The sequence below is a fragment of the Trachypithecus francoisi genome, unplaced genomic scaffold, assembly GCF_009764315.1.
Source record: "Trachypithecus francoisi isolate TF-2019V2 unplaced genomic scaffold, Tfra_2.0 Lachesis_group16, whole genome shotgun sequence".
Lineage (NCBI taxonomy): Eukaryota > Metazoa > Chordata > Mammalia > Primates > Cercopithecidae > Trachypithecus > Trachypithecus francoisi.
This window is the reverse complement of record NW_022681461.1, coordinates 36,421,019-36,445,698: the sequence shown is the minus strand read 5'-3', so window position 1 is coordinate 36,445,698 and position 24,680 is coordinate 36,421,019. Positions and strand designations below refer to the sequence as shown.

The 24,680-nt window shown below is 40.3% G+C and overlaps 1 protein-coding gene across 10 annotated transcripts in view; it reads right to left on the bottom strand.

The window, feature by feature from the left end:
- The window catches only part of KDM4C (lysine demethylase 4C), a 412,099-nt gene that overhangs the window by 344,846 nt on the left and 42,573 nt on the right, over window positions 1–24,680 (bottom strand). For all 10 annotated transcript variants that reach the window (XR_004443468.1, XR_004443467.1, XR_004443469.1 and 7 more), the window contains exons 3-4: window positions 17,872–18,047; window positions 10,746–10,860 (exon numbers count right to left, since the gene is read on the bottom strand). Coding sequence is in view for 7 of the 10 variants with exons in the window: in XM_033237310.1 (XP_033093201.1) it covers window positions 10,746–10,860; window positions 17,872–18,047 (291 nt within the window). In the remaining 3 variants the exon portion in view is untranslated. The remainder of the gene's footprint in view (window positions 1–10,745; window positions 10,861–17,871; window positions 18,048–24,680) is intronic.

Below are 24,680 nucleotides of genomic sequence, written 5' to 3'. Positions count from 1 at the left end.
GAGCTAGAGAGTACATGAGAAATGACACCTGTCACCAATGAACTCAGAGTCTACTGCAGAAGAAATAGCCACGAAAAGAAATGCCACAAAAATAAATACAAGTAACCTTCATCTTCTGTTACCATTTTCCAAATATATGCTATAATAATTTTTTTACCCAATATTCACTGTCCAAATCAAAGACTCTCCATGATGGTGTCCACCAACATAACCGTTTCAGTTGTATACAAATCTAGGTCAGAGAATATAGTCTGCAGCTAAGTTGTATCTCAGATGTTTTCCCAAAAGGAATATGCCTAGCACCCATATTAAATATATTGGCATCACTGCTGTCATCTTCCCATCAGTATGAGTGAAAATGTCTCCTGAAAAAGTAGAAAAACCCAAGAAGAAAGTAAGTGAGCATATGAGACCTACAGAAACCTATGAAGAGTTGGAAATGATGGCACGTACTGAAGGAAGGAGGCCCATCAGATATTAACTTGACATGTCCCAATCTCTTCAACATAGCAGAGTTGCTCCTGAAGAGCTTCACCATGTGACTCAAAATTTTGAAAAACCAGAGAAATTCCTTTTGCAGTGGACTCACAGCCATTCTCAGGGTAGGAGACCAATGATTATCAGGCTGGTACAGGAGAGGGTGGGGGACACCTTTGGAGATCTGGAGGCAGCAGCAATGAAGGAGCAACATGATTCAGTGAAGGAGCTGAGTTTCAAAGCAAGTGCAAAATGGTCTGAAAGATCCAACAACAGTGTAAGATAGCAGAAATTGAAGCTAATAGGTGGGGCAGCATGCCCTCACAGTGAAGTGTGGCTATCTTCCTCCAGTGACCTGCAGAAAACTATCACCAAAGATGGTTACACACACAGGAAATTCTCAGTCTTTATGAAATGCTATCCCATAGGTTTATTACAGAATCCAAAGGCTAAACTGCTCCATGGGTACTCTGACAATGAGGATAAGCTACCCACTTTTGGTGCAAAACATTGGTTCAAAGGGGCCACTGAAGACTGCCCTGTATGTTATGTTATGAGGCATTCAAACTGGAGAGCCAGCACAATGGAGGATAGAGATGAGGATTAGGGGAGGAGCTATGTGTCACCACTCAGCAAAGGGAAACTCTTACAAAGATGACTTGAATACACACAGGAGGTTCATCTAGGGTTATAGATTATGAAGATAATAGCATGAGCAAAACATGTAGAACTTCATTTTATACCTCTATTTAATGAAGCATTATCATTAGAAGAATCATCATTATGCTATACAATAGGTATTGCTAGAAATGCAGCCCAAAATAGCATAGAATACAAGCCTGATGATCCTTTGTCACTGCACTAACGTAGGTAATGTTGATGTCTATTCTTAGCTCTCACACACAGAAAAAAAGAGAGGCAGCTCTGCCTTCAAAGGTCAATGCAGGTGTACATGGCTACTGGCCATCTCAGCAATGTTATACCTTCTGTCTTTTCTACAGACATCTGCTGACTTGCAGGTCCTTTAGCCAAATCTTATCACCCCACCAAGTTACAGGACTTTTTTTTCTCTCGGTCCCTCTTTTATCTTTATCTTTGTGTGTTTGTTTTGTTTCCCAAAGAAACTCCCATACTGCTTCTAACAGAGGGCTGAGTATTCTAATGTAAAGGAAGTTAACAAAGGCTAATTAAAACTTCAATGGCAGAACAGCCCTTAGTGAAACATAACAAAAAAAATTCAGATCTTAAGTTCCTTATGTGTATGTACTGTTTCCAAAGAATCATCTAAGACTTAACCCAGGAACAAAGATGGCTCTATTTCTAAGATCTTTTTCTAACTATAGAAAGTTTCTGAAATCACTAAACACTCCAATTTCTTTCTTTGCAATGAATCAATGTAGTCAATTATATTAATCTCATCCTCCTGAGAATATTCAAATTGTTTTATATCCCATCTATCTCAAAAAAGATTTGTACACCCTTCCCCAAAACAAATAATTGTCCTCTATGTAAGGGGCTGACAAACATTTTCTGCAAAGAAACAGTAAATATATTCGGCATTGAAGGCCATATAATCTCTGTCACAACTAACTCACCTCTGCCACTGTAGTGCAAAAATACATAATATGCAAATGAAAAAGTAAGACTGGGCTCCAAGGAAGTTTTATTACAAAAACCAGCAAAAGGCAGAACTTGACAGCCAAACCCTACTCTTCATATATACCCAAAGGCTGGATTCACCCCATGCCTTTGAGAGTCTTCGTGTTTTGGTTTTAAAAATAATAACTTGCTTAAGTTGTGTTGCTGTTGCCATAGGTTACTGCCCATGGTGTTCCGATTTTTTAGTATAACCTAAGGAAATCAAGCTCTGAAAGCAGCAGCAAAATAAGAGGGGCCAGCCAGGCACAGTGGCTCATGCCTGTAATCCCAGCACTTTGGGAGTCCAAGGCAGGCAGATCACTTGAGGCCAGGAGTTCGAGACCAGCCTGGCCAACATGGCGAATCACTGTCTCTGCTAAAAATACAAAAATTAGCCAGGTGTGGTGGCAAGCACCTGTAATCCCAGCTACTCGGAGGCTAAGGCAGGAGAACTGCTTGAACCCGGGGGGCAGAGGTTGAGATCGCGCCCCTGCACGCCACCCTAGATGACAGAGCACACTCCATCTCAAAAAAAAAAAAAAAGAATGAAAGAGAGGCCAAGACCTGATAAAAGGTTAATATCCAGAATCTACAAAGAACTCAAACAAATTTACAATAAAAAAAAACCCCATCAAAAAGTTGGCAAAGGATATGAACAGACACTTCTCAAAAGAAGACATCTATGCAGCCAACAGACACATGAAAAAAATGCTCATCATCACTGGTCATCAGAGAAATGCAAATCAAAACCACAATGAGATACCATCTCACACCAGTTAGAATGGTGATCATTAAAAAGTCAGGAAACAACAGATGCTGGAGAGGATGTGGAGAAATAGAAACACTTTCACACTGTTGGTGGGAGTATAAATTAGTTCAACCATTGCAGAAGACAGTGTGGCGATTCCTCAAGGATCTAGAACTAGAATTACCATTTGACTCAGTAATCCTGTAGCAGGACAAGCGGCAGACAAAACCCCTAAGACACCGAGTTGTAGAAGGAAGGGCTTTATTCAGCTGGGAGAATCAGCAAGCTACTGCCTTAAAATCCGAGCTCCTCGAGTGTGCAATTTCTGTCCCTTGTAAGGGCTCACAACACTAAAGATTTCACATGAAAGGGTCGTGATTGATTGAGCATTCTAGGGGGTACGTGACAGGGGTTTCATGCACTGGTAGGCAGAGTGAAACAGAACAGAGCAGGGAGTTTCATGGTGTTCTTCCATACAAGGTCTGGAATCTATGGATAACATCAGTTACTAAGTCATAAGTTGATTTTTAACTACCAGGTTTAGGCCAGGCAGGCCCAGGCGTGGTTTCAGGTCTGGTTTTGGATCTGGTGCCTGGCGCCGGGCTGCCTGCCTTTGGTTTCACTTCCTTTTTTATTCTTAAAACAGGTACTGAGTATAAAACAATATAAAGGCCGGGCGCGGTGGCTCAAGCCTGTAATCCCAGCACTTTGGGAGGCCGAGACGGGCGGATCACGAGGTCAGGAGATCGAGACCATCCTGGCTAACACGGTGAAACCCCGTCTCTACTAAAAAATACAAAAACTAGCCGGGCGAGGTGGCGGGCGCCTGTAGTCCCAGCTACTCGGGAGGCTGAGGCAGGAGAATGGCATAAACCTGGGAGGCGGAGCTTGCAGTGAGCTGAGATCCGGCCACTGCACTCCAGTCCGGGCGACAGAGCGAGACTCCGCCTCAAAAAAATAAAAATAAAAATAAAACAATATAAAATAATGTGAGAGAGTCTCTCTCTTCCCTCAATCCCATTACTGGGTATATACCCAAAGGATTATAAATCATGCTACTATAAAGACATGTGCACACGTATGTTTACTGTGACACTATTCATGACAACAAAGACTTAGAACCAACCCAAATGTCCATCAATGATAGACTAGATTAAGAAAAGGTGGCACCTATACACCATGGAATACTATGCAGCCATAAAAAAGGATGAGTTCATGTCCTTTGCAGGGATGTGGATGAAACTGGAAACCATCATTCTCAGCAAACCATCACAAGGACAGAAAACCAAACACCACATGTTCTCACTCATAGGTGGGAACTGAACAATGAAATCACTTGGACACAGGGCAGGGAACATCACACACCGGGGCCTGTGGGGGTGGTGGGGGCTGGGGGAGGGATAGCATTAGGAGAAATATCTAATGTAAATGATGAGTTGATGGATGCAGCAAACCCACATGGCACATATATACCTACGCATCAAACCTGCATGTTGTGCACATGTATCCTTGAACTTAAAGTATAATTTAAAAAAAAAAAAAGGTCAAGACTCAAGCCAGGGGATTTCCAGACCCTTCTCCCTCTCCTGTAAAGGATGACTACTCTGATCTAGTCCTTCATGTACACCCTCACCCCTAATTCCTATGCTATATCCCAGCTTGGATCAAAACTACCATGGTAGCTTCTCTGCTCCTTAAAAGATTTGCCTGGGGCTAAGAGACAAAATTCAGACTCTAGAACAAAGCAGGTGGGGCTGTTATGGGGCCATGGGTCAGATCCATGACCCAGGCCCACAGCCCTGATTCAAGCCTCTCTCCCATATCCCACAGCTGCTATTCGAGTTTTGTCTCATCCTTCTATGCTCCTGCTCAGCAAACAACCTACAATTTCAGCAAAAATACTGAGACTATTAGCTGTGGTTTCACCCTTCAATTTACCTAGCTCCAGTCCCACCTTTCACTCTCTCTCCTTTCACTGGAACTTACTCATCAAGGCCAAGTTCAGATGTCCTCCCCACTCCAGAAAGTCTTATTGAATGCAGTCCTGCTCATACTGTCTCTCCTGCAGGCTGCAAAGAGTCAAGACCACTGCACCTACTGTCCCTCCAACCCACTAAGTCTATGAACTACTTGAGAAGCAGGATTCGTATCCATCTTTGCACATTGCACAAATTACTTCTCTTATCTCTCCATACCCTTTCCAAGAACTCCCACTCCACCAAAAAAAAAGGCTACGATTTTTGGCCGGGCGCGGTGGCTCAAGCCTGTAATCCCAGCACTTTGGGAGGCCGAGACGGGCGGATCACGAGGTCAGGAGATCGAGACCATCCTGGCTAACACGGTGAAACCCCGTCTCTACTAAAAATACAAAAAAAAAAAATTAGCCGGGCGAGGTGGTGGGCGCCTGTAGTCCCAGCTACTCGGGAGGCTGAGGCAGGAGAATGGCGTGAACCCGGGAGGCGGAGCTTGCAGTGAGCTGAGATCCGGCCACTGCACTCCAGCTTGGGTGACAGAGCAAGACTCCGTCTCAAAAAAAAAAAAAAAAAAAAAAAAGGCTACGATTTTCTTACCATTCTTTTAAGATTAAGGGAAATAGCTACCACTAGAAATTCAAGGAAAAAGTAAACTGCAATTTGATGACTCTATAATTCCTTTCAAAATAATGCCATGAACCATAAGAAACCAGTTCAATTTAAATACTGAACTAAAGAATTAATGTAAAGACAAGACAGTCAACAGCAAAACAATCCATGGGCTTTTTAAATGCACATTCATTGCAATGAATTCAAACATTCCTGACAGTAAGCTATTATTACACTCACTCTTCATCACGCCCTTTAACGCACTCTTTCTTTTGTTATTCTTCGTCTACCTCAAGGGGGGTAAATACAAGTTATTTTACATTTGTTTGAATTTAGGTGTCTTGAGTGTGATTGGTTTTGTTTATCAGAAGCAGTTTACAACACTCCTCTCACGTCTGTGTTTATGCTACAAAAGCACTGAAAATGTCAGTCCAGCTCAGGAGCTGCTAAATGCTTCCACAGAGCCTGCAGAAATTCTACAAAATACTGCCTTGTAGGTCCTACCAAAATGATAGATTCCCAGCTCTAAAACCTATAAACGATGAGGATGTTTTAAAACTGCGTGTTTACAAACCAGTGGATTCTGTTCATTGGATTTTAATAACAAAAGTTACTCAAATCTGAAGTCTAGAAGTCAATGTTCCCTTGAAGCAATGCCAATGAGGAAAGGGCTTTCAAACACAAGCAGTAAATTGATAAGCACTGCAAAGCAAAGTCCATCAACCTCATCTTTACAGTCAGTGCTTATGTTATTTCACTACCAAATACATAAAGCTAATTCAGGACCTTTTTATATCAATCTTTCTGAAAATGATCCCAAACTTGCTGCTTCTAACTCTTAATTATATATACAAAAATAAGGGAACAAAAAGGTTAAGTATCTTAAAAGGTGGTTTTAAAAAAAAAAAAAAAAACCTTAGACTGAGTTTTATTTTATTTTCGAGCACTCAGACATGCAACTTTCAGTCCAGGATCTAGATTACCCATCAGCTCAACCTTCTTCTCAGAAGCCTGAACATTTGCCAGGATACAACATACAGGAAGAAGCTATGGAGAAGGTACAAAATACCCCCATCAGCTCAGGGGCAGTATGTAGTTGACAAAGACCTAGTTTTACATATTTCCACAACTATGAGACTGACTATGCATAATGACTTATCTAACACTGGTGTGGGGGATAAGAGCATGTCATGGCCCTTTTATTAGCCTCCCAACTTTGGAAAAGCACTTGACCCTCTCTGGGCCCCGTGTTTTGTTAAGTGTAAAAGGACAACAGTACTTAAGCTGCCTCACCCATTCCAATGGAAATCGCACAGAAGCTGGTTTAACAAAGCAAGATGCCACATTCTTCCACATTCTTTAGGAAGCCTACTGGTAAGAGCATAAAGATACCAGACCCACACAAATGTTTCCAATATGCCCACTCCCATCTGCCCACATCCCTCACCATCCATTTCCTACATGTTCTACTTGCTGCCACACCCTTCCCAGACAATTGCTGTAAGCACTACAAGCTGCTCTTAGCCTCTCTCTGAGCCCTCACCGTTATCACACATGTGCGTAACTTGCCCCTGCCTATGGGCAACATCTAATGACCTGCCCACAGCAGCTAAACTTACTTTTAGCTCATAAGAAATATATTATCACTAAAGAATAAATCAGCCAAGAATACACTTGAAACTGAAACAAACAAAAATCTAGCAACCAATTAACACAAGGTACAATTTGAAATTGGTAGTCTAGATATGGCTTGTGCTAAAAGAAACTGAAATGATCCTTCTGGAAAGCAGTATTGGAAATGCTTCAAAAGCCAGAAAACACTGCAAAAACCCTCTCAACCCTTTGGTGGTAAACATGAACACACATGCAAACACAGGCAAGTATATACACACACACTCACATAAAACAGAAAGACCAAAAGAAAATCATAAAAAGGTTATTCCTGGCCAGGGTGCGGTGGCTCACGCCTGTAATGCCAGCACTTTGGAAGGCTAAGGTGGGCGGATCACAAGGTCAGGAGATCGAGACCAGCCTAGCCAACATGGTGAAACCATGTCTCTACTAAAAATACAAAAATCAGCTGGGCATGATGGTGCATGCCTGTAATCCCAGCTACTCGGGAGGCTGAGGCAGGAGAATAGCTTAAACCAGGGAGTCGGAGGTTGCAGTGAGCCGAGATCGTGCCACTGCGCTCCAGCCTGTAAAGTGAGACTCCATCTTCCAAAAAAAAAAGCTATTCCTGTTTGATAAACTTAAGAGCAATTTTTATTCTCTTTTTCACGCTTTTCTGTATTTTTCAATTTTCCTACATGTACTACATGTACCACTTTAATAAACAGTACATTCTCAACATAGAGATTACTTATACTAGTAAAAATTCAGATGCAGAATGAGGAAAGGCTGTTTTTTTAACTTTCATTTTTACTATTTCAAACATATACGTATTTAAAACACCAGTCTGTCATCTAGCTTCAATTATAAATATTTTGCTGGGCTGGGTGCAGTGGCTCACACCTGTAATCCCAACACTTTGGGAGGCTGAAGAGGGAGGATCACTTGCCCTCCAGGGGTTTGAGACCAGCGTCGGCAACATAGGAAGACCCTGTCTTTACAAAAAGCGTTTTAAAAATTAGCTAGGCATGGTGGCGCCTGCAGGTAGCCCCAGCTACATAGGAGGCGGAGGCAGGAAGACCGCTTGAGCCCAGGAGGTCAAGGCTGCAGTGAGCTATGATCATGCCATTACATGCCAACCTGGGTGACAGAGCAAGACTGTCTCAAAAAAAAAAGTGTGTGTGTGTGTGTGTGTGTGTGTGTGTGTGTAGCCTATCTTCTTTCATCTGTATCCATTCAGCTTTATTTTTTTAAGTAACTGAAAATCCAATCCCAGACCTCACGTTATTTCAACCATATATCCTTCGATATGCATCTTTAATGGATAAGTTAAGAAAATTACATAGCCATCATTCCCTCCAATATGACAATTCTACAATATTATATATCTTCAAAAATAAGAATGGTCTTTGAAATAACTGTTCAGCAATTAAAAATTCATACATAAAATTTGAAATTGTGCTACTACCTCATACGCAGGATATATAAAGAAGTATAAACCAATAAGAACCGCTAAAAGCAAAGAAAAGGGAACTTAAGCCAAAAACAAAGAAAAAGAAAAATCATGACAAAAAAGAAAAGCGTATAAGAGACTTGAAAAGGCACTTCACTAAAGGGGAAATCCAAACAGTTAGTGAACGTAAGGGGAAAAACATCATAATGCAACTTAAAAACCAAAAGATACGACTACACACACCAACAGAATGGCTAAAATTAAAGAAATGACAATATTGAGTGTTAGGGAGGATGTGGAGCAAAGGAAACTTGAAAACACTGCTATAGGAAGTGTAAGCTGGAAAAAACGTTTTCTTCTAAAGCTAACCATGTATATATAAGGTATATAAGAAAGTAGAAGGTATAAGGTATGAAGTGTAAGAAGCCAGACATAAAAGAATGTACACTGAATGATCCTAGTTATATAAAATTCAGAAACAGGCCACACTGAGCTGTACTGTTTAACAAAAGAAGAAAATGATTACATTCAAGTCAGAATATCTAGTTACCTTTGGAGGAAAAGGGGAGCCTATACTAGGTAATAGGGCAAGTAAGGGAATTCTACGGTGCTGGTAAATATTTTCCTCGGTGTCAGAAATGGTACACAGGTGTTCACTTTACAATAATTCATAAAGCTCTAGGTTTATGCTCTATGCACGTTCTAGCTTATTTTATATTTCAAAATAAAAAAGGTTTCAAAATAATATAGTAATGGAATTAAGGCAAGGATTATTCATGAATGCCACAGATGCTAAATCCACTGAATGAAAGGCTGTTGGGGACAGATAGACACCTAATATTTGAGTATCACCCCATAGATCACTTATTAGTGACAAAGGGGAATCCTTGACTAAATCATTAAAGGATGGGGGCGGGAGGAGTTATAACATTACTGGGAAAATTTCAATATGGTCTATACACTAGATAATATTATATAAATGTTAAACTCCCTTGTAATTAAAAGATACATGCTTATATAACTCAGGGTAAACTATCGTGATGTCTGCATCATACATCAAATGTTACAGGAGAGAGAGAGACAGAAACATAGACAAAGAGAGACAAAGAAACATTAAGCAAACGTGGCAAAATATTAACTATAGATCAAGTATCCCTTATCCATAATGCTTGGGCCCGGAGGCATTTCGGATGTGGATTTTTTCCCATTTTGGAGAATTTGCATTATACTTACAGGTTGAGCATCCCTAATCTGAAAAATCCAAAATGCTCCAAAATCCCAAACTTTCTGAGTTTCAATATGATGCTCAAAGGCCATGCTCAAAGGAAATGCTCATTGGAGCATTTTGGATTTTGGATTTCTGGATTATGGATGCTTAACTTGTACTGGTGAACCTAAGTGAAGGGTATCCAGGTATGTATTGCACTAGTTCCACCTTTCGGTAGGTAAGAAATTTTTCGAAAGAAAATAACGTGCCAGTCCTGGTGGCTCACACCTCTAATCCCAGCACTTTAGGAGGCCAAGGCAGTTAGATCTCTTGAGCTTAGGAGTTCAAGACCAGCCTGGGCAACATACTGAGACCCTGTCTCAATAAAAATTTCAAAAAATAATAAAATAAATTAAAAAAGAAAATAATGAGAGAGGGCATACAAGGTTTCAAAAGACAAAGAACTTTTAGAATTAGGGTTTTAAAATATCAGGAAAAGGCAAAAAGAATTAGAATATAACCAGTGAATTATGCCCCATTAAAATGGCTAAAAAGACTGTAATAACATGTACTTTTTTAAAAAAAGAAAAAAATTGTTACAATTTGTCTGTGAAAAAAAGGACAATATAAGCCTGTTTATATATAACTTTTTTTTAATGACTGAGGTAAAGTAATGGAAAAATATATCAAAAACACTGCTTCTGCTTTAAGGTGTCAGAATGATGGATCATATTTCCTGTTTTCCAAACATTTTTATAATGTATTTTTGCTTTAAAAAGTTTTAATGTAATGAAAAGATCAGCCAGATAACCACACACCATATTACTACTTAACAATTTCAGGTATTTGTACAATTACCTAGCTTCAGTTTGAAAAACACCAGCAGCAGAAATCCTATGAATATTTCCTGTCATCCTTTGAGGAATCATCCAAAAGCACAACAAAAGAACACTTCTAAACTGCTTAAATGGTAACAAAACTGTCACATCCAATGATCCTTTACAAAACTCACTGTAAATATGAATGTACCTCATCATATATGCTCCCGTTAATATCTGCACCATAGATGGGTGCCACAAAAGTTAAGTTCTTCCAGTACTTGCGCTCCAAATCTTCGTAATCCAAGTATCTTGGAGTACAATATCTGTAAACGGTAGATGACAAAAAAGTACAAACCAGTAAGTCAGTTTTAGGGGTTTTCTCACCAAAGTGATTTAAATCTCTTTCTAAAACAAAATCCTACCAAAACGAAAATACTGCATGTTGTCAAATCTAACAAGTAAACATAAAAATTGATTTACATAGCTATCTGAATATTCTTAAGGTTCCTAAATAACTCAATATCACTTTACATTGTATTAGAAAATTACTTTCATGAAAACACCAACAACAGAAGCAGAAAAGTCATTTAAAAGTCATCATTTTAGCTTTCAAAGTATTTTTAAAATCTTTAATCAACTATACTATGCTAAGAAATTTTACATATTTATGTGACATAACACTTAAAGAAAAACTGACAAACAATAATCTCACTAAAAATCCAAGAAAGTAAAGTTAAAACAAGATATTTTGCAATTTGGCAAAATGGTTGGCAAATGCTGAATATATTAATGACAAGAAAATAATGACACCTCTTAGACAACTAGAGTAGGAATATAAGCTGGTAAAACCATTCCAGGATATAATTTTTCTACACATATAAACAGCTTTCAAAAATTGATATATTTGACTCAAAATCTAAATGTAGAAATTCACCCTAACAACACAGATATGTACAATGACAGTCGACCCAGATGTCTGCTGCAGCATTAATTGAAAATACAAGTTTATATCCATCAACCAGTAATTAGCTTAAAAAATACAGAATATAAAACAAGATAGATCTTTCAAGATGCTGACATCAAATTCTACCCACGGTGAATAAATCAGGTTACATAAGTGTGTATACTACATCTAATTTACATAAAAAAAGAAAAAAAATCTGTAAATGTATATTAAGTCATCAGAAAGAAATGTACACCAAATTATTAATATTAATGGTTATCTCTCACATAGAAATTACAGAAAAGCACTTACTTCTCTGTATTATTAGGAATTTGAACAATAATCTTACCACAAAAAAGGAATACCAATGTTTCTTCAGGAAGAAAATAACCAAAGAAAGAAACAAATGAGAAAATAATGAAATGAAGTTAAAAAGGTATTTAGCAATAGCAGAATCCCTATAAAGCATACTGGACATTTTAGATTGACTAATTATAGAATAACCGACATCTACACTCACTATACTGGGGACCCCAAACTAGTTATCTGTGTAACAAGAATATCAAATAATGTAAGAACTGTATTCAAAATACCAAACAACTTAATTTAACAACTGTATTCAAAATATAGAACAATTTGAATTTACCCAGAACACTAGAATCTCAAGCACAGCCAAAAATAAAAAGGATGGGCATGGGATGGGTGTGGTGGCTCACACCTATAATCCCAGCACTTTGGGAGCCCAAGGCAGGAGGATCATTTGAGCTCAGGAGTTCAAGATCAGCCTAGGTAGTGAGACCCTGTCTCTATTTTCTAAAGAATTAAAAATTATTTTTAATTTTGTTAATGCTTTTGTTTTGTTTTGTTTTGTTTTGAGATGGAGTCTCACTCTTGTTGCCCAGTGCAATGGCATGATCTCGGCTCACCACAACCTCTGCCTACCAGGTTCAAGCGATTCTCCTGCCTCAGCCTCCCCAGTAGCTGGGATTATAGGCATGCACCACCGCACCCAGCTAATTTTGTATTTTTAGTAGGGACAGGGTTTCTCCATATTGGTCAGGATGGTCTCAAACTCCCAACTTCAGGTGATCTGCCTGCCTCGGCCTCCCAAGTCCTGGGATTTACAGGCGTGAGCCGGCACGCCCAGCCTTAAAAATGTTTTTAATAAAAAGAATTAGCATGAAAGCAGCATTAACCTGTCATCATTCCACCACTTTTCCTAGTAGGTTCCAGTAGTATCAGGAATTCCAAGCACAAGCTAAGCAAGCTAACTAAAGGTCAGAGTCAGGTGACAGAGACAGGTGTACATCCCTATTCCCCAGAGAAGGGGTTCCCAATCCCCAGTACGAATCTGTGGCCTGTTCGGAACCAGGATACACAATAGGAGGTCAGTGGCAGGTGAGCATTACTGCTTGAGCTCCACCTCCTGTCAGATCAGTGGCAGCATAAGATTCTCATGGGAGTGCGAACCCTGTTGTGAACTGTGCATGTGAGGGATCGAGGTGGAGTGCTCCTTATGAGAACCTAATGCCTGATGATCTGAGGTAGGACAGTTTCATCCCAAAACCATCCCACCACCCCCATCCAGAGAAAAACTGTCTTCCACGAAACCAGTCCCTTGCCAAAAAGGTTGGTGACCGCTGCCCCAAAACACAGAATGATCAGAAAGGAGAAGATAACAGAGATGCTATGTATGAGGACTTCTACAGAAACTTCCAAGATTTTTGGAAATTGAAGCCCTAATCTGCTTTATAACATATACCAAGACCTATATAATCTATCACTATGTACTCAATCAGTAACAACTTTTTTTTTTTTTTTTTTTCGGAGACAGAGTCTTGCTCTGTCACCCAGGCTGGAGTGCAATAGTGTGATCTCGGTTCACTGCAACCTCCACCTCCTGGGTTTAAGCAATTCTCCTGCCTCAGCCTCCCAAGGAGCTGGGATTACAGGCACGTGCAGTATCAGTTTTTAAAAACTCATAATTCTAAGAGAGAAAGTTAAACCTTGGTATTGTCCATAGAAGTTAAAATCTAAAATCCTTAAATATATTAAACAAATATTAATTCTCAACTAGAAAAAAATGACCAGTTCACATGGCTAGTATCTGATCAGAGCCCTTCCCTAATGGACTGTCCAACAATCACAGCTGTTCCACAAATCCGGTGTAAATTTGCCCGATACTGATTCAACCAAATCTTCTTACCCAGAACCTCTCACTCACTGTGGCACAGTTCTTAAGAGGTGGGTTCCAAGGCCAGGCTACCCATGTTTAAATTCAGGCTTCCATTCATAAGCCACGTAACCCTGGACAGGGGGCTGAATTTCTCTGGAACTCAGTTATTCCTCTGAAAAGCAGGGATAAATACAGCTAAGCTTGTTGTGAGGGCTCCATCAGATAATTATGGAAAGCACTTGGCTCTGTGCCTAGAGGAAAGTACACATCAGTAATGTAAGTGATTCATATTACCTACCATTATAAATTTTTATATTAGAATTATATCGGAAATCTCTAGGTTTACTTTGGACTACATTGCATTATCAACCAAATGAGCATGTCATCTTCTCTACTGCTAAGACTGAGCACATGAGGGACTGTGTGCCAATGCCAGGGCATGTGCTGAAGAAAAACAGATGAATGGAAAGATCCCAGCACTTTGGGAGGCCGAGGTGGGCGGATCAGAGGTGAGGAGTTAGAGATCAGCCTGGCCAATATGTTGAAACCTCATCTCCATTAAAATATAAAAAATTTAGCTGGGCATGGTGGCGCGAGCCTGTGGTCCCAGCTGCTCGGGAGGCTGAGGCAGAAGAATCACTTGAAACCAGCAGGCGGAGGTTACAGTGAGCCGAGATCACGCCACTGCACTCCATCCTGGGCAACAGAGCGAGACACCATCTCAAAAAAAAAAAAAAAAGAAAGACCAGCAGAAAACCTCCTGTCTCCAGTAAAAATTAATCTCATAACATGACCATTCCACAACCAGGTGATCCTGGCACAGCTCTGCGTGGACAAGTAAAAGCTTGAGGCTTAGAAATCCATTTCCTTGGCATTTGAAATAAATTTCTACATGAAACTGGCAGAAGAAATACACAATATGAATTTCAAAAGTTGTTTAACATTACAATTGTAATGAAACTAAATCAAAAGACAAATTAACTTTTTTTTTTTTTTTTTTGAGACAGGGTCTTGCTCTGTCACCCAGGCTCAGGGGCAATGGTGCAATCACGACTCACTGAAGCCTCGGCCTCCCAGGCTCAAGTAATCCTTCTGCCTCAGCCTCCCGAGTAGCTGGGACTACAGACACATGCCACCATGCAAGGCTAATTTTTTATTTTTTGTAGAGACGGGATCTCACTTTGTTGACCAGGCTGGTCTGGAACTCCTGGCTCAAGGAATTCTCCCAGCTCAGCCTCCCAAAGTGTTGGGATTACAGGCGTGAACCACTGTACCCAGTGTAAATTAACTTGAAAAGAAATAAAATTAAAGCTAGAAGTAATTTTTCAAATAATTTCCCATAATGGTTACATTTTACAACTAAAAAAAAGCCAACAATTTTTTAAAACATCTCTAAACTCCAGAATGTCAAGAAATGTATATTCTCTTAATAAGTAAATCTTTATAATTTGCCTAAAAATTTATACCATTTTAAATGTATTTTAGTTTTTATAACACTATTTATTCACTCCATCAATATATGTTGAAAAAGCACCTACCATATCCCAGACACTATACCAAGCACTGTGCACACAGTGACACACAAAACAATGTCACCTGAATGGCTATCTTCAGAAAGAGTAAATCTACAACCAAGCCAGTAGAGTAATAATTTAACAGAGATATGTATAAAATTAGTATTCAGTAAAATTATCTTGAGGTAGAAAACCGATACCATGCTGCAATAATCAAATGGGCTCTAGAGAGGATGATCAAAGTTTCTTTACAACGAGAGAAGAACGAACTTCAAGGCTCAAGTCTTAACAGTATTTTGAATTGCCAAGTAATACAAGCAATGATTGCCTCTCAAAGTTATATATTGCTATAATGGAAATTTTATTTGATTTTTTTCAAGACAGGGTCTTGCTCTGTCACCTAGGCTGGAGTACAGTGGTGCAATCACGACTCACTGTAGCATCGACCTCCCAGGCTCAAGCAATCCTCAGCCTCCTGAGTAGTTCGGACTACAGGCACATACCACCTGCCTGGCTAATTTTTTATTTGTTGCAGAGACGGGGTTTGCCGTGTTATCCAGGCTGGTCTCGAACTCCTGGGTTCAAGCATTCCACCTACCTCGGCTTCCCAAAGTGCTGGGATTACAAGTGTGAGCCACCACATCCAGCCTATTTTTGAAATTTTAAATAAGCACATACTACTTTTGTAACTGGTAGAAATGTTTCTGACCATCCTTCAAAATCCATCTCAACGGTGCCTACAAAATGAAATTACCCATTACTTATAAACAACCACAGAAGCCTTGTATTCCTTTGAAACCTCATAGCACTTTGTACCTTTCCTATGGCAGTTATGATAATTATCAAGAGTATTAACCATAGTTTTTAGTGAGTATAATCTGATTACTTTTAAGTACAAATTATCCCTTGAAATATCAGAAGAGCCAAGCAGAGTTATTACTCAATGACCTAACCTATTCGATTAACACTTTAACAGGGACACTGGAAATGGGTACTAAACATAGCAACAGAAAACAGTCAATAGTTTATACTCGTAAACAGGTTTAATTGCCTCTGCAATCTTGTTTCAACAGCATTGTACTTATAAAAGAATTCTGGAAGAGTTCAAAAGAAAATGCTTCCAATCTTCACTGAAAGTTTCATGTTCTCGATTAATAAGATATGCAAGAATAAAACGCTATTAATACCTACCCCAAAAATTCAAAAGAAATGATTCAAATTATATTAAACATAAAATTTTCAATTTCTCTGGAATAGCCTGAATGTTCCATAGTAGGAATTTAACATGCAGAAATAAGAGTCTTCAAGTAGCATCATGTGCTTACAATGTCAAATATAATTTTTTTAAAGGAAGATACCTAAATTCATCCAAAGTCTTAATCTCATTCACACCCATCCAGGGAATTTGGAAACTATGATTTCTGGTTGGTTTTTCAGGTTTTGTTTTATTTTGTTTTTGTTAGATTTACGCTTTGTTCTGGGGCCTTAACTATCACATCAGAATTTTTTAAAAGAAGTTTAATAATAATTGTGACAATGTTTAAATACACCCACAAATTCACTAACACTCCTCCCTTCAAGAAGTAGAGCTTCATTCTCCTCCCCTTGAGTGTAGGCTACACTTAACAACTGGCTTGGAACAGAATATGACAGATGTGACAGTGTGTCACTTCTGAAACAGGGAAAGGAAAAACATGTGGCTTCCTTCTTGTTATCTCTCTCAGATCACCTGTTCTGGGAGAAGCCAGCTGCCACAACATGAGGAGCAGTCCATATGACAAGGAACGGAAGACCCCATCAAAAGCCATGAAAGGGGAGCACTCTTGTAAGAGAATCTTCCAGCCACAATTAAATGCTCAGATCACTATAGCCCAGGCAACATCCTAACTGCAACTTCATGAGACCCTGAGGCAGAACTACGTAGCTAAGCCACTCTCAGATTCCTGACCTTTAGAAATTATGGGTTGGTTTAAGCAACTAAGATTTGGGATTTTTTTTTTTTTTTGAGACAGTTTCGCTCTTGTTGCCCAGGCTGGAGTGCCGCCTCCCGGGTTCAAGCAATTCTGCTGCCTCAGCCTCCTGAGAAGCTGGGATTACAGGCATGTAACAGCCACCACGCACAGCTAATTTTGTATTTTTAGTGGAGATGAGGTTTCTCCATGTTGATCAGGCTGGTATTAAACTCCCAACCTCAGGTGATCCGCCCGCCTCGGCCTCCCAAAGTGCTAGGATTATAGGCATGAGCCACTGCACCCAGCCACTTTGGGATAATTTGTTACACAACAATAAATAACTAATGCAATGGTGGCCTTTCAAGTCATTCAAGGTTTGCTTTTAAAAGTACCAATTTTCTAATACATATAAATCATTTAAGACTTAAACATTACCAAACATACACCAAAAAAATTGCCCAACAAACATGAATCATGTGTAGAATCTAAAATTCATGGCAACTATGGGATAAGAAGTTCCATTTATAGCTACTATGAATGAGATAATAAAAAGCAATTTCTTTAACACTAAGCCAAATGTTCAGGCAACCACCTAAAGAACAGAAAACAGAAACGGTTAAAAGAAGGGTGAAAGACATTGCATGGGAGACTCCTGCTTTTCATTTATAAGCTCCTCTGTCTACTTTGTTTCTTAACATATTTACATAAATTTTTGAAGGAAACAGAAATAGCAAACTGGTTCTACTCACTTGCCACTGTTGGCCAGCTGCCTGAACTCCTTCACAGTCATTGCTTTTTTCTGGATGTTGTACTGAGTGAACAGTCCTGACTGCCCTGTGACCATCTGCTGAATTGGTGCTGGAATGAGCAAATTATCAATGTCATCATAACACTGTCTTGGCTTCCACTCCTTAGGAGGAATCACCTAAAAATAAAATAATGAAATAAAATATCATCTTGAAAATACTCCAAGTAATTTAGCTTTTAAGTATTCTCATAAAATACAACTGAAGAATTTCTCAGTCTCTCTATGACAACTGCATTAAAAAAATGAATATTTGCAATAAAGCAATATGATTGTTATTCAACAGCAAAATTTATTGAGTACTCACTATCCTAAACACAGTACTTGTATTAAACATTTTGAGTAGGTACTATTTTGAGTAGGTACTATTAACATCTTGATTTTAAAGATATAATTGAAAGACACAAAGAAGTAAAATAATTTGAAGTTAAAATGGCTAAAGACTACTTGAGCTGAAATTCTAATTATTGAGCAGTTATGTTAACCTGCCTCTCAATAGATGAAATTGGCAGGGCACAGTGGCTCACACCTGTAATCCCAGCACTTTGGGAAGCTGAGGTGGGTGGGTCATGAGGTCAGGAGTTCAAGACCACCCTGGCCAAGATGGTGAAACTCTGTCTCTACTAAAAATACAAAAATTAGCCGGGCGTGGTGGCATGTGCCTGTAGTCCCAGCTACTCGGGAGGCTGAGGCAGAAGAATCGCTTGAACCCAGGAGACAGGGGTTGCAGTGAGCAGAGATCATGCCACTGCACTCCAGCCTGGGTGACAGATCGAGATTCTGTCTCAGGGAAAAAAAAAAGATGAAATTATATTTACATAAATAATTTCTTCCCCAAAGAAGTTCTTTATTGAATATGATCTAAGTAAGTAGCTATCTGCTGTTTATATTATTATGAGAAAAATAAGTAAATATATAGTCAACATTATATTCTTTTTTTTTTTTTGAGACAGAGTCTCACTGTGTCACTCAGGCTAGAGTGCAGTGGCACAAACTCGGCTCACTGCAACCACCACCTCCCTGGGTTCAAGCGATTCTTCTGCCTCAGCCTCCCAAGTAGCCAGGATTACAGGTGCCTGCTACTACGCTCGGCTAATTTTGATATTTTTAGTAGAGGCAGGGTTTCACCATCTTGGCCAGGGTGGTCTAGAACTCCTGACCTCATGACCCACCCACCTCGGCTTCCCAAAGTGTTGGGATTACAGGCATGAGCCACCGTGACCAGCCAACATTATATTCGTTATAGACTTCTCACACAATATGGTGATAGCACAGTGGTATGCTAGTAGATGTTTAATAACCAGCTTCCAGAAAGGTGGAGGAAACTTTGATTTGTAGTTTTTACCTGTTTCCATAGTATAATACTCCCACCATGGCCAATCTGAACCTACCAATGTGACATCACTATATATGCGGCTGGGAAGGGATGCGCGCTATTAACTCTCAAATGCCAGTATAAGGTACCTCAGCACACCAGTGTTTGCCTGTAGTTTTTAAGCACTTCATTACCATGAGTGAAAAGATCCAGAAAACATTAAGACCAAAAATACATATTGATAGGATTTAAAATACAAAAGTATCGGCCAGGCGTGGTGGCTCACACCTGTAATCTCAGCACTTTGGGAGGCCAACATGGTAAATCACTTGAGGCCAGGAGTTCGAGACCCGCCTGGCCAGTATGGTGAAACCCCATCTCTACTAAAATTACAAAACTTATCCTGGCGTGGTGGCAGGCACTTGTAATCCCAGGTACTCGGCAGGCTGAGACAGGAGAATTGCTTTGAACCTGGGAGATGGAGGCTGTAGTGAGCCAAGATCACACCACTGCACTCTAGCCTGAGTGACAGAGTTAGACTCCGTCTCATAAATAAAATGAAATAACAAGGCCGGGCGCGGTGGCTCAAGCCTGTAATCCCAGCACTTTGGGAGGCCGAGGCGGGCGGATCACAAGGTCAGGAGATCGAGACCATCCTGGCTAACACGGTGAAACCCCGTCTCTACTAAAAAATACAAAAAACTAGCCGGGCGAGGTGGCGGGTGCCTGTAGTCCCAGCTACTCGGGAGGCTGAGGCAGGAGAATGGCGTGAACCCGGGAGGCGGAGCTTGCAGTGAGCTGAGATCTGGCCACTGCACTCCAGCCTGGGCGACAGAGCGAGACTCCGTCTCAAAAAAAAAAAAAAAAGAAATAACATAAAAATAGAACGTATAACGTCATAAATTCACGATCTATGGTTGGAACTTTTCTTTTTTGTTTATTTTTTGGGGGGTTTTTTGGGGGTTTTTTTGTTTTTGTTTTTGTTTTGAGACAGAGTTTCACTCTTGTTGCCCAGGCTGGAATGCAATGGCGCAATCTCGGCTCACTGCAACCTCCACCTCCTGGGTTTCAAGCGATTCTCCTGCTTCAGCCCCCCGAGGGGCTGGGATTACAGGCATGTGCTACCACGCCTGGCTAGTTTTTTTTTTTTTTTTTTTTTTTTCCAGTAGAGACAGGATTTCTCCATGTTAGTCAGGCTGGTCTCGAACTCCCGACCTCAGGTGATCCACCCGCCTCGGCCTCTCAAAGTGCTGGTATTATAGGCGTGAGCCACTGCGCCCGGCCGGAACTTTACTTTTCTTTTTATTTTTGTTAGAGATGGGGTTTCGCCATGCTGCCCAGGCTGGTCTCAAACTCCTGAGCTCAACTGATCCGCCTGCCTTGGCCTCCCAAAGTGCTGGAATTACAGGAGGGAGCTACTGCGCCTGGCCACTATACCACCTTTAGAAGTCGTTTTAATTTTTTTAAAACAATCTTTTTTTTGGTTTTGAGACAGAGTTTCGCTCTTGTTGCCCAGGCTGGAGTCCAATGGCGCAATCTCAGCTCACTGCAACCTCCGCCTCCCAGGGTCAAGGAATTCTCCTGCCTCAGCCTCCCGAGCAGCTGGGGCTACAGGGGTGCACGACCACGCCCAGCTAATTTTTGTATTTTTAGTAGCACAGCGTTTCACCATGTTGGCCAGGATGGTCTCGATCTCCTGACCTTGTGATCTGCCCACCTCGGCCTCCCAAAGTGTTGGGATTACAGGCGTGAGCCACCGCAACTGGCCTAAAACAATCTTTTTAAGGTTTCCTATTGAAAAACATAGCACACATGTAGAAAATGCATAATCACAAGCACACAGCTCTGTGAATTATTACAAAGCAAACACCAAAGGACCCACTCACTGCCCAGTTGTAAGGGGCAAGATATTGCTGGCACAACACAAGCCCTCCAAGCGCCCTTTTCCAACTACATCTTCCCTACTGCCCAAGAGGTAACCACAATTATGGTGTTTATGGCAATCATTTCATTGCTGGGCTTTAGTTTTACGCTTCTATATGCATACCTATTCACCAGTTTTGCAAATGTGTAAAAATGCAATCCTACAGTATACACTATTTGAGGTTTATCTTTTATACTTCACTCATATCTTGTGAGATTTAAATATAATGGTCTAGGTCAGGCACGGTGGCTCACTCCTGTAATCTCAGCACTTTGGGAGGCCAAAGTGGACAGATCACCTGAGGTCAGAAGTTTAAGAACAGTCTGGCCAACATGGTGAAACCCTGTCTCTACTAAAAATACAAAAATTAGCCAGGCGTGGTGGTCGATGCCTGTAATCCCAACTCCTCCGGAAGCTGAGGCAGATGAATCATTGCAGTGAGCTGAGATCGCACCACTGCACTACAGCCTGGGTGACAGACTGAGACTCTGTCTGTAAATAAATAAATAAACAAACAAACGGCCTATGTAGCTGAAGTTCATTGATTTTCATTACTACTCAGTATTTTTTCTTATAAATATTTATGTATTTATAAACTGATAACCACTGACGGTCATGTGGCTTTTTCTAATTATTGGCTACTGCAAATAATGCTATTAATATTCTTATACAGATATTCTAGTGCATATATGCACATGGGTCTCCACAATATCCATGCATACAGATACCTCTAAGAATGAAATTACTGACACATAGGATACATGTAGTTCAAATTTAATAGATATTGCCAACTGTTGCCAAAGTGGTTCTACCAATTTGCACTCCCAAGTGCAACATACGAGACTTCCCATTCCTCCACATCTCCATCATCACCTAATACTGTCCATCATTTAAATTTTAGTCTTTCTGGTAGGTGTACAGTGGTACTCAACTGTGAATTTTATTTGTATTTTCCAAATAACTGAAGAAAGAAACCTTCTCATACATATGTTTGCTGACCTTACTGATACTCTTTTTTTTTTTTTTTCTTTTTTTGAGACCAAGTTTCTCTTTTGTTCCCTAGGCTGGAGTGCAATGGTGTGATCTCAGCTCACTGCAACCTCCACCTCCTGGGTTCAAGCAATTCTCCTGCCTCAGCCTCCCTACTGGCTGGAATTACAGGTGCCTGCCACCATGCTCAGCTAATTTTTTGTATTTTCAGTAGAGACAGGGTTTCACTGTTGGCCAGGCTGGTCTCAAACTCCTGACCTCAGGTGATCCACCCGCCTCAGCCTCCCAAAGTGCTGGGATTACAGGTGTGAGCCACTGCGCCCAGCTCACTGATACTCTCTTTTATAAAGTACTTATTCAAGTCTCTTTACCATTTTACTATTTCATTGTTGGGTTTTTTCTTATTAATGTATAGGAGTCTTTTATATACTATTTTACATATCCAAGGAGAATACTCTTGGATGTGTATGTGTGTATATAGGCATATACACAGAGAGAGAGAGAGACAGACAGACAGAGAGAAAGCATGCGTACACAAGAGCATGTAAATATCTTCTCTTATCCTGTAACTTGCCCTCCAATCTTTTTTTCAAGAGACAAAGTCTGGCTCTGTCACCCACGCTGGAGTACAATGGCACGAGGGTAACTCACTGCAACCTCAAACTCCTGTGCTCAAACGTTCCTCCCACCTCAGTTTCCCTGAGTAGCTGGGACCACAGGTGTGCAACCACCACACCTGGCTAATTTTTTAATTTTTTGTAGAGACAGCGTTTTGCTATGTTGCCCAGGCTTGTACAGGCTTTTATGTTATCTTTTGATACACATCAATTCTTAATTTTAATGTAATCCAACTTTTCACATTTGCCTTTATAGGTACTGCTATAATTTTCAGTTCAAAAAAATATTTCCCTACTCAAGGACACAAAAATGGTCTACTTTATATTCTAAGAGTGTTAAAGTTTTGTCTTTCACATTTAGATACTAATGTACCTATAACTGTGAAACTCAAGTCAAGCTTCATCAGATAAAGAAACTTGGGGTCAGGAGATGAGTAACTTGGCCAATGCTATACAGCTTATAAATGAGAGTTATTAGCTCAAAAAAAACAAAATCACTTCACAGTGAGCTGTCAATTTTACCTTAATTTTCATCAACAATATAAGGATACTACATATTTTATATCCTCCAAGGTATGTTTGTTTAAAATGAGAATACTGTCCAGGCACGGTGGCTCAGGCATGTAATCCCAACACTTCGGGAGGCCAAGTCGGGAGGAAGACTTAAGCTCAGGAGTTCGAGACAAGCCTAGGCAACATGGCGAAAGCTCACCTCTACAAAAAAATACAAAAATTAGCCAGGTGTGGTGGCACACGCCTACAGTCCTAGCTACTCGGGAGGCTGAGGTGGGAGGACTGCTTGACCCTGGGAGGTCAAGGCTGCACTGAGTCAAGATCACACCACTGCACTCCAGCCCGGGTGACAGAACAAGACTCTGTCTCAAAAAAACTAAATAAAAATAAATAAAATGGATACGTATATATTCATAGTATATGTTACTGAAATCACACCCTCATTATTTTATTTAACTTTTTTTTTTTTTTGAGACAGGGACTCTGTTGCCCAGGCTGGAGTACAGTGGCATGATCACAGCTCACTGCAGCCTGGACCTCTCAGGCTCAAGCAATCCTCCCACCTCAGGCTCCCAAGTAGCTGGGACTACAGGCACATAGCCCCACACTCAGTTATTTTTTTGTTTGTTTATTTGTTTGTTTGCTTTTTGAGATAGAGTCTCACTCTGTTGCCCAGGCTAGAGTGCAGTGGAGCAATCTCAGCTCACTGCAACCTCAGCCTCTCAGGTTCAAGTGATTCTCGTGTACCAGCATCCCGAGGAGCTGGGATTACAAATGTGTACCACCACGCCCAACCAATTTTTGTATTTTTAGTAGAGACAGGGTTTTGCCATTTTGGCTAGGCTGATCTCAAACTCCTGGCCTCAAGTGATCCACCCACCTTGGCCTTTCAAAGTGCTGGGATTACAGGCGTGAGTCACCATGGCTGGCTTTTTTTTTTTTTTGGTAAAGATGTGGTCTCGCTATGTTGCCAGGGCTGGTCTCGAACTCATGGGCTCAAGCAAGTCTCCCACCTTGGCCTCCCAAAGTGCTGGGATTACAGGCGTGAGCCACCATGCCAGCCACACTCAATATTTGAAAAGAATATGATCAGACTATATGAATATGGTTAACCTTACTCCATTGTCTTGATGACATATTGAAAGGCGATGGGCACTGTATTTAAGAATGTTCTAAAAACTAACTTTTTTCCTCAGAAATAAGCCAGAATAATTTTAAAAAAAGAACATATATTTATTCAGGCTCTTCATTTGCAATAAAGATATCCACAATCAAAATTAATGTGTAGAATTAAATATGTTTTTGTCTTAAAAAGAAAAAGGCAGTTGCTTGCCTATAAAATATTTTGTAGCAGTTTTCTAAAGAAAGAGAAGCAAGGCATACAATAAACTTAC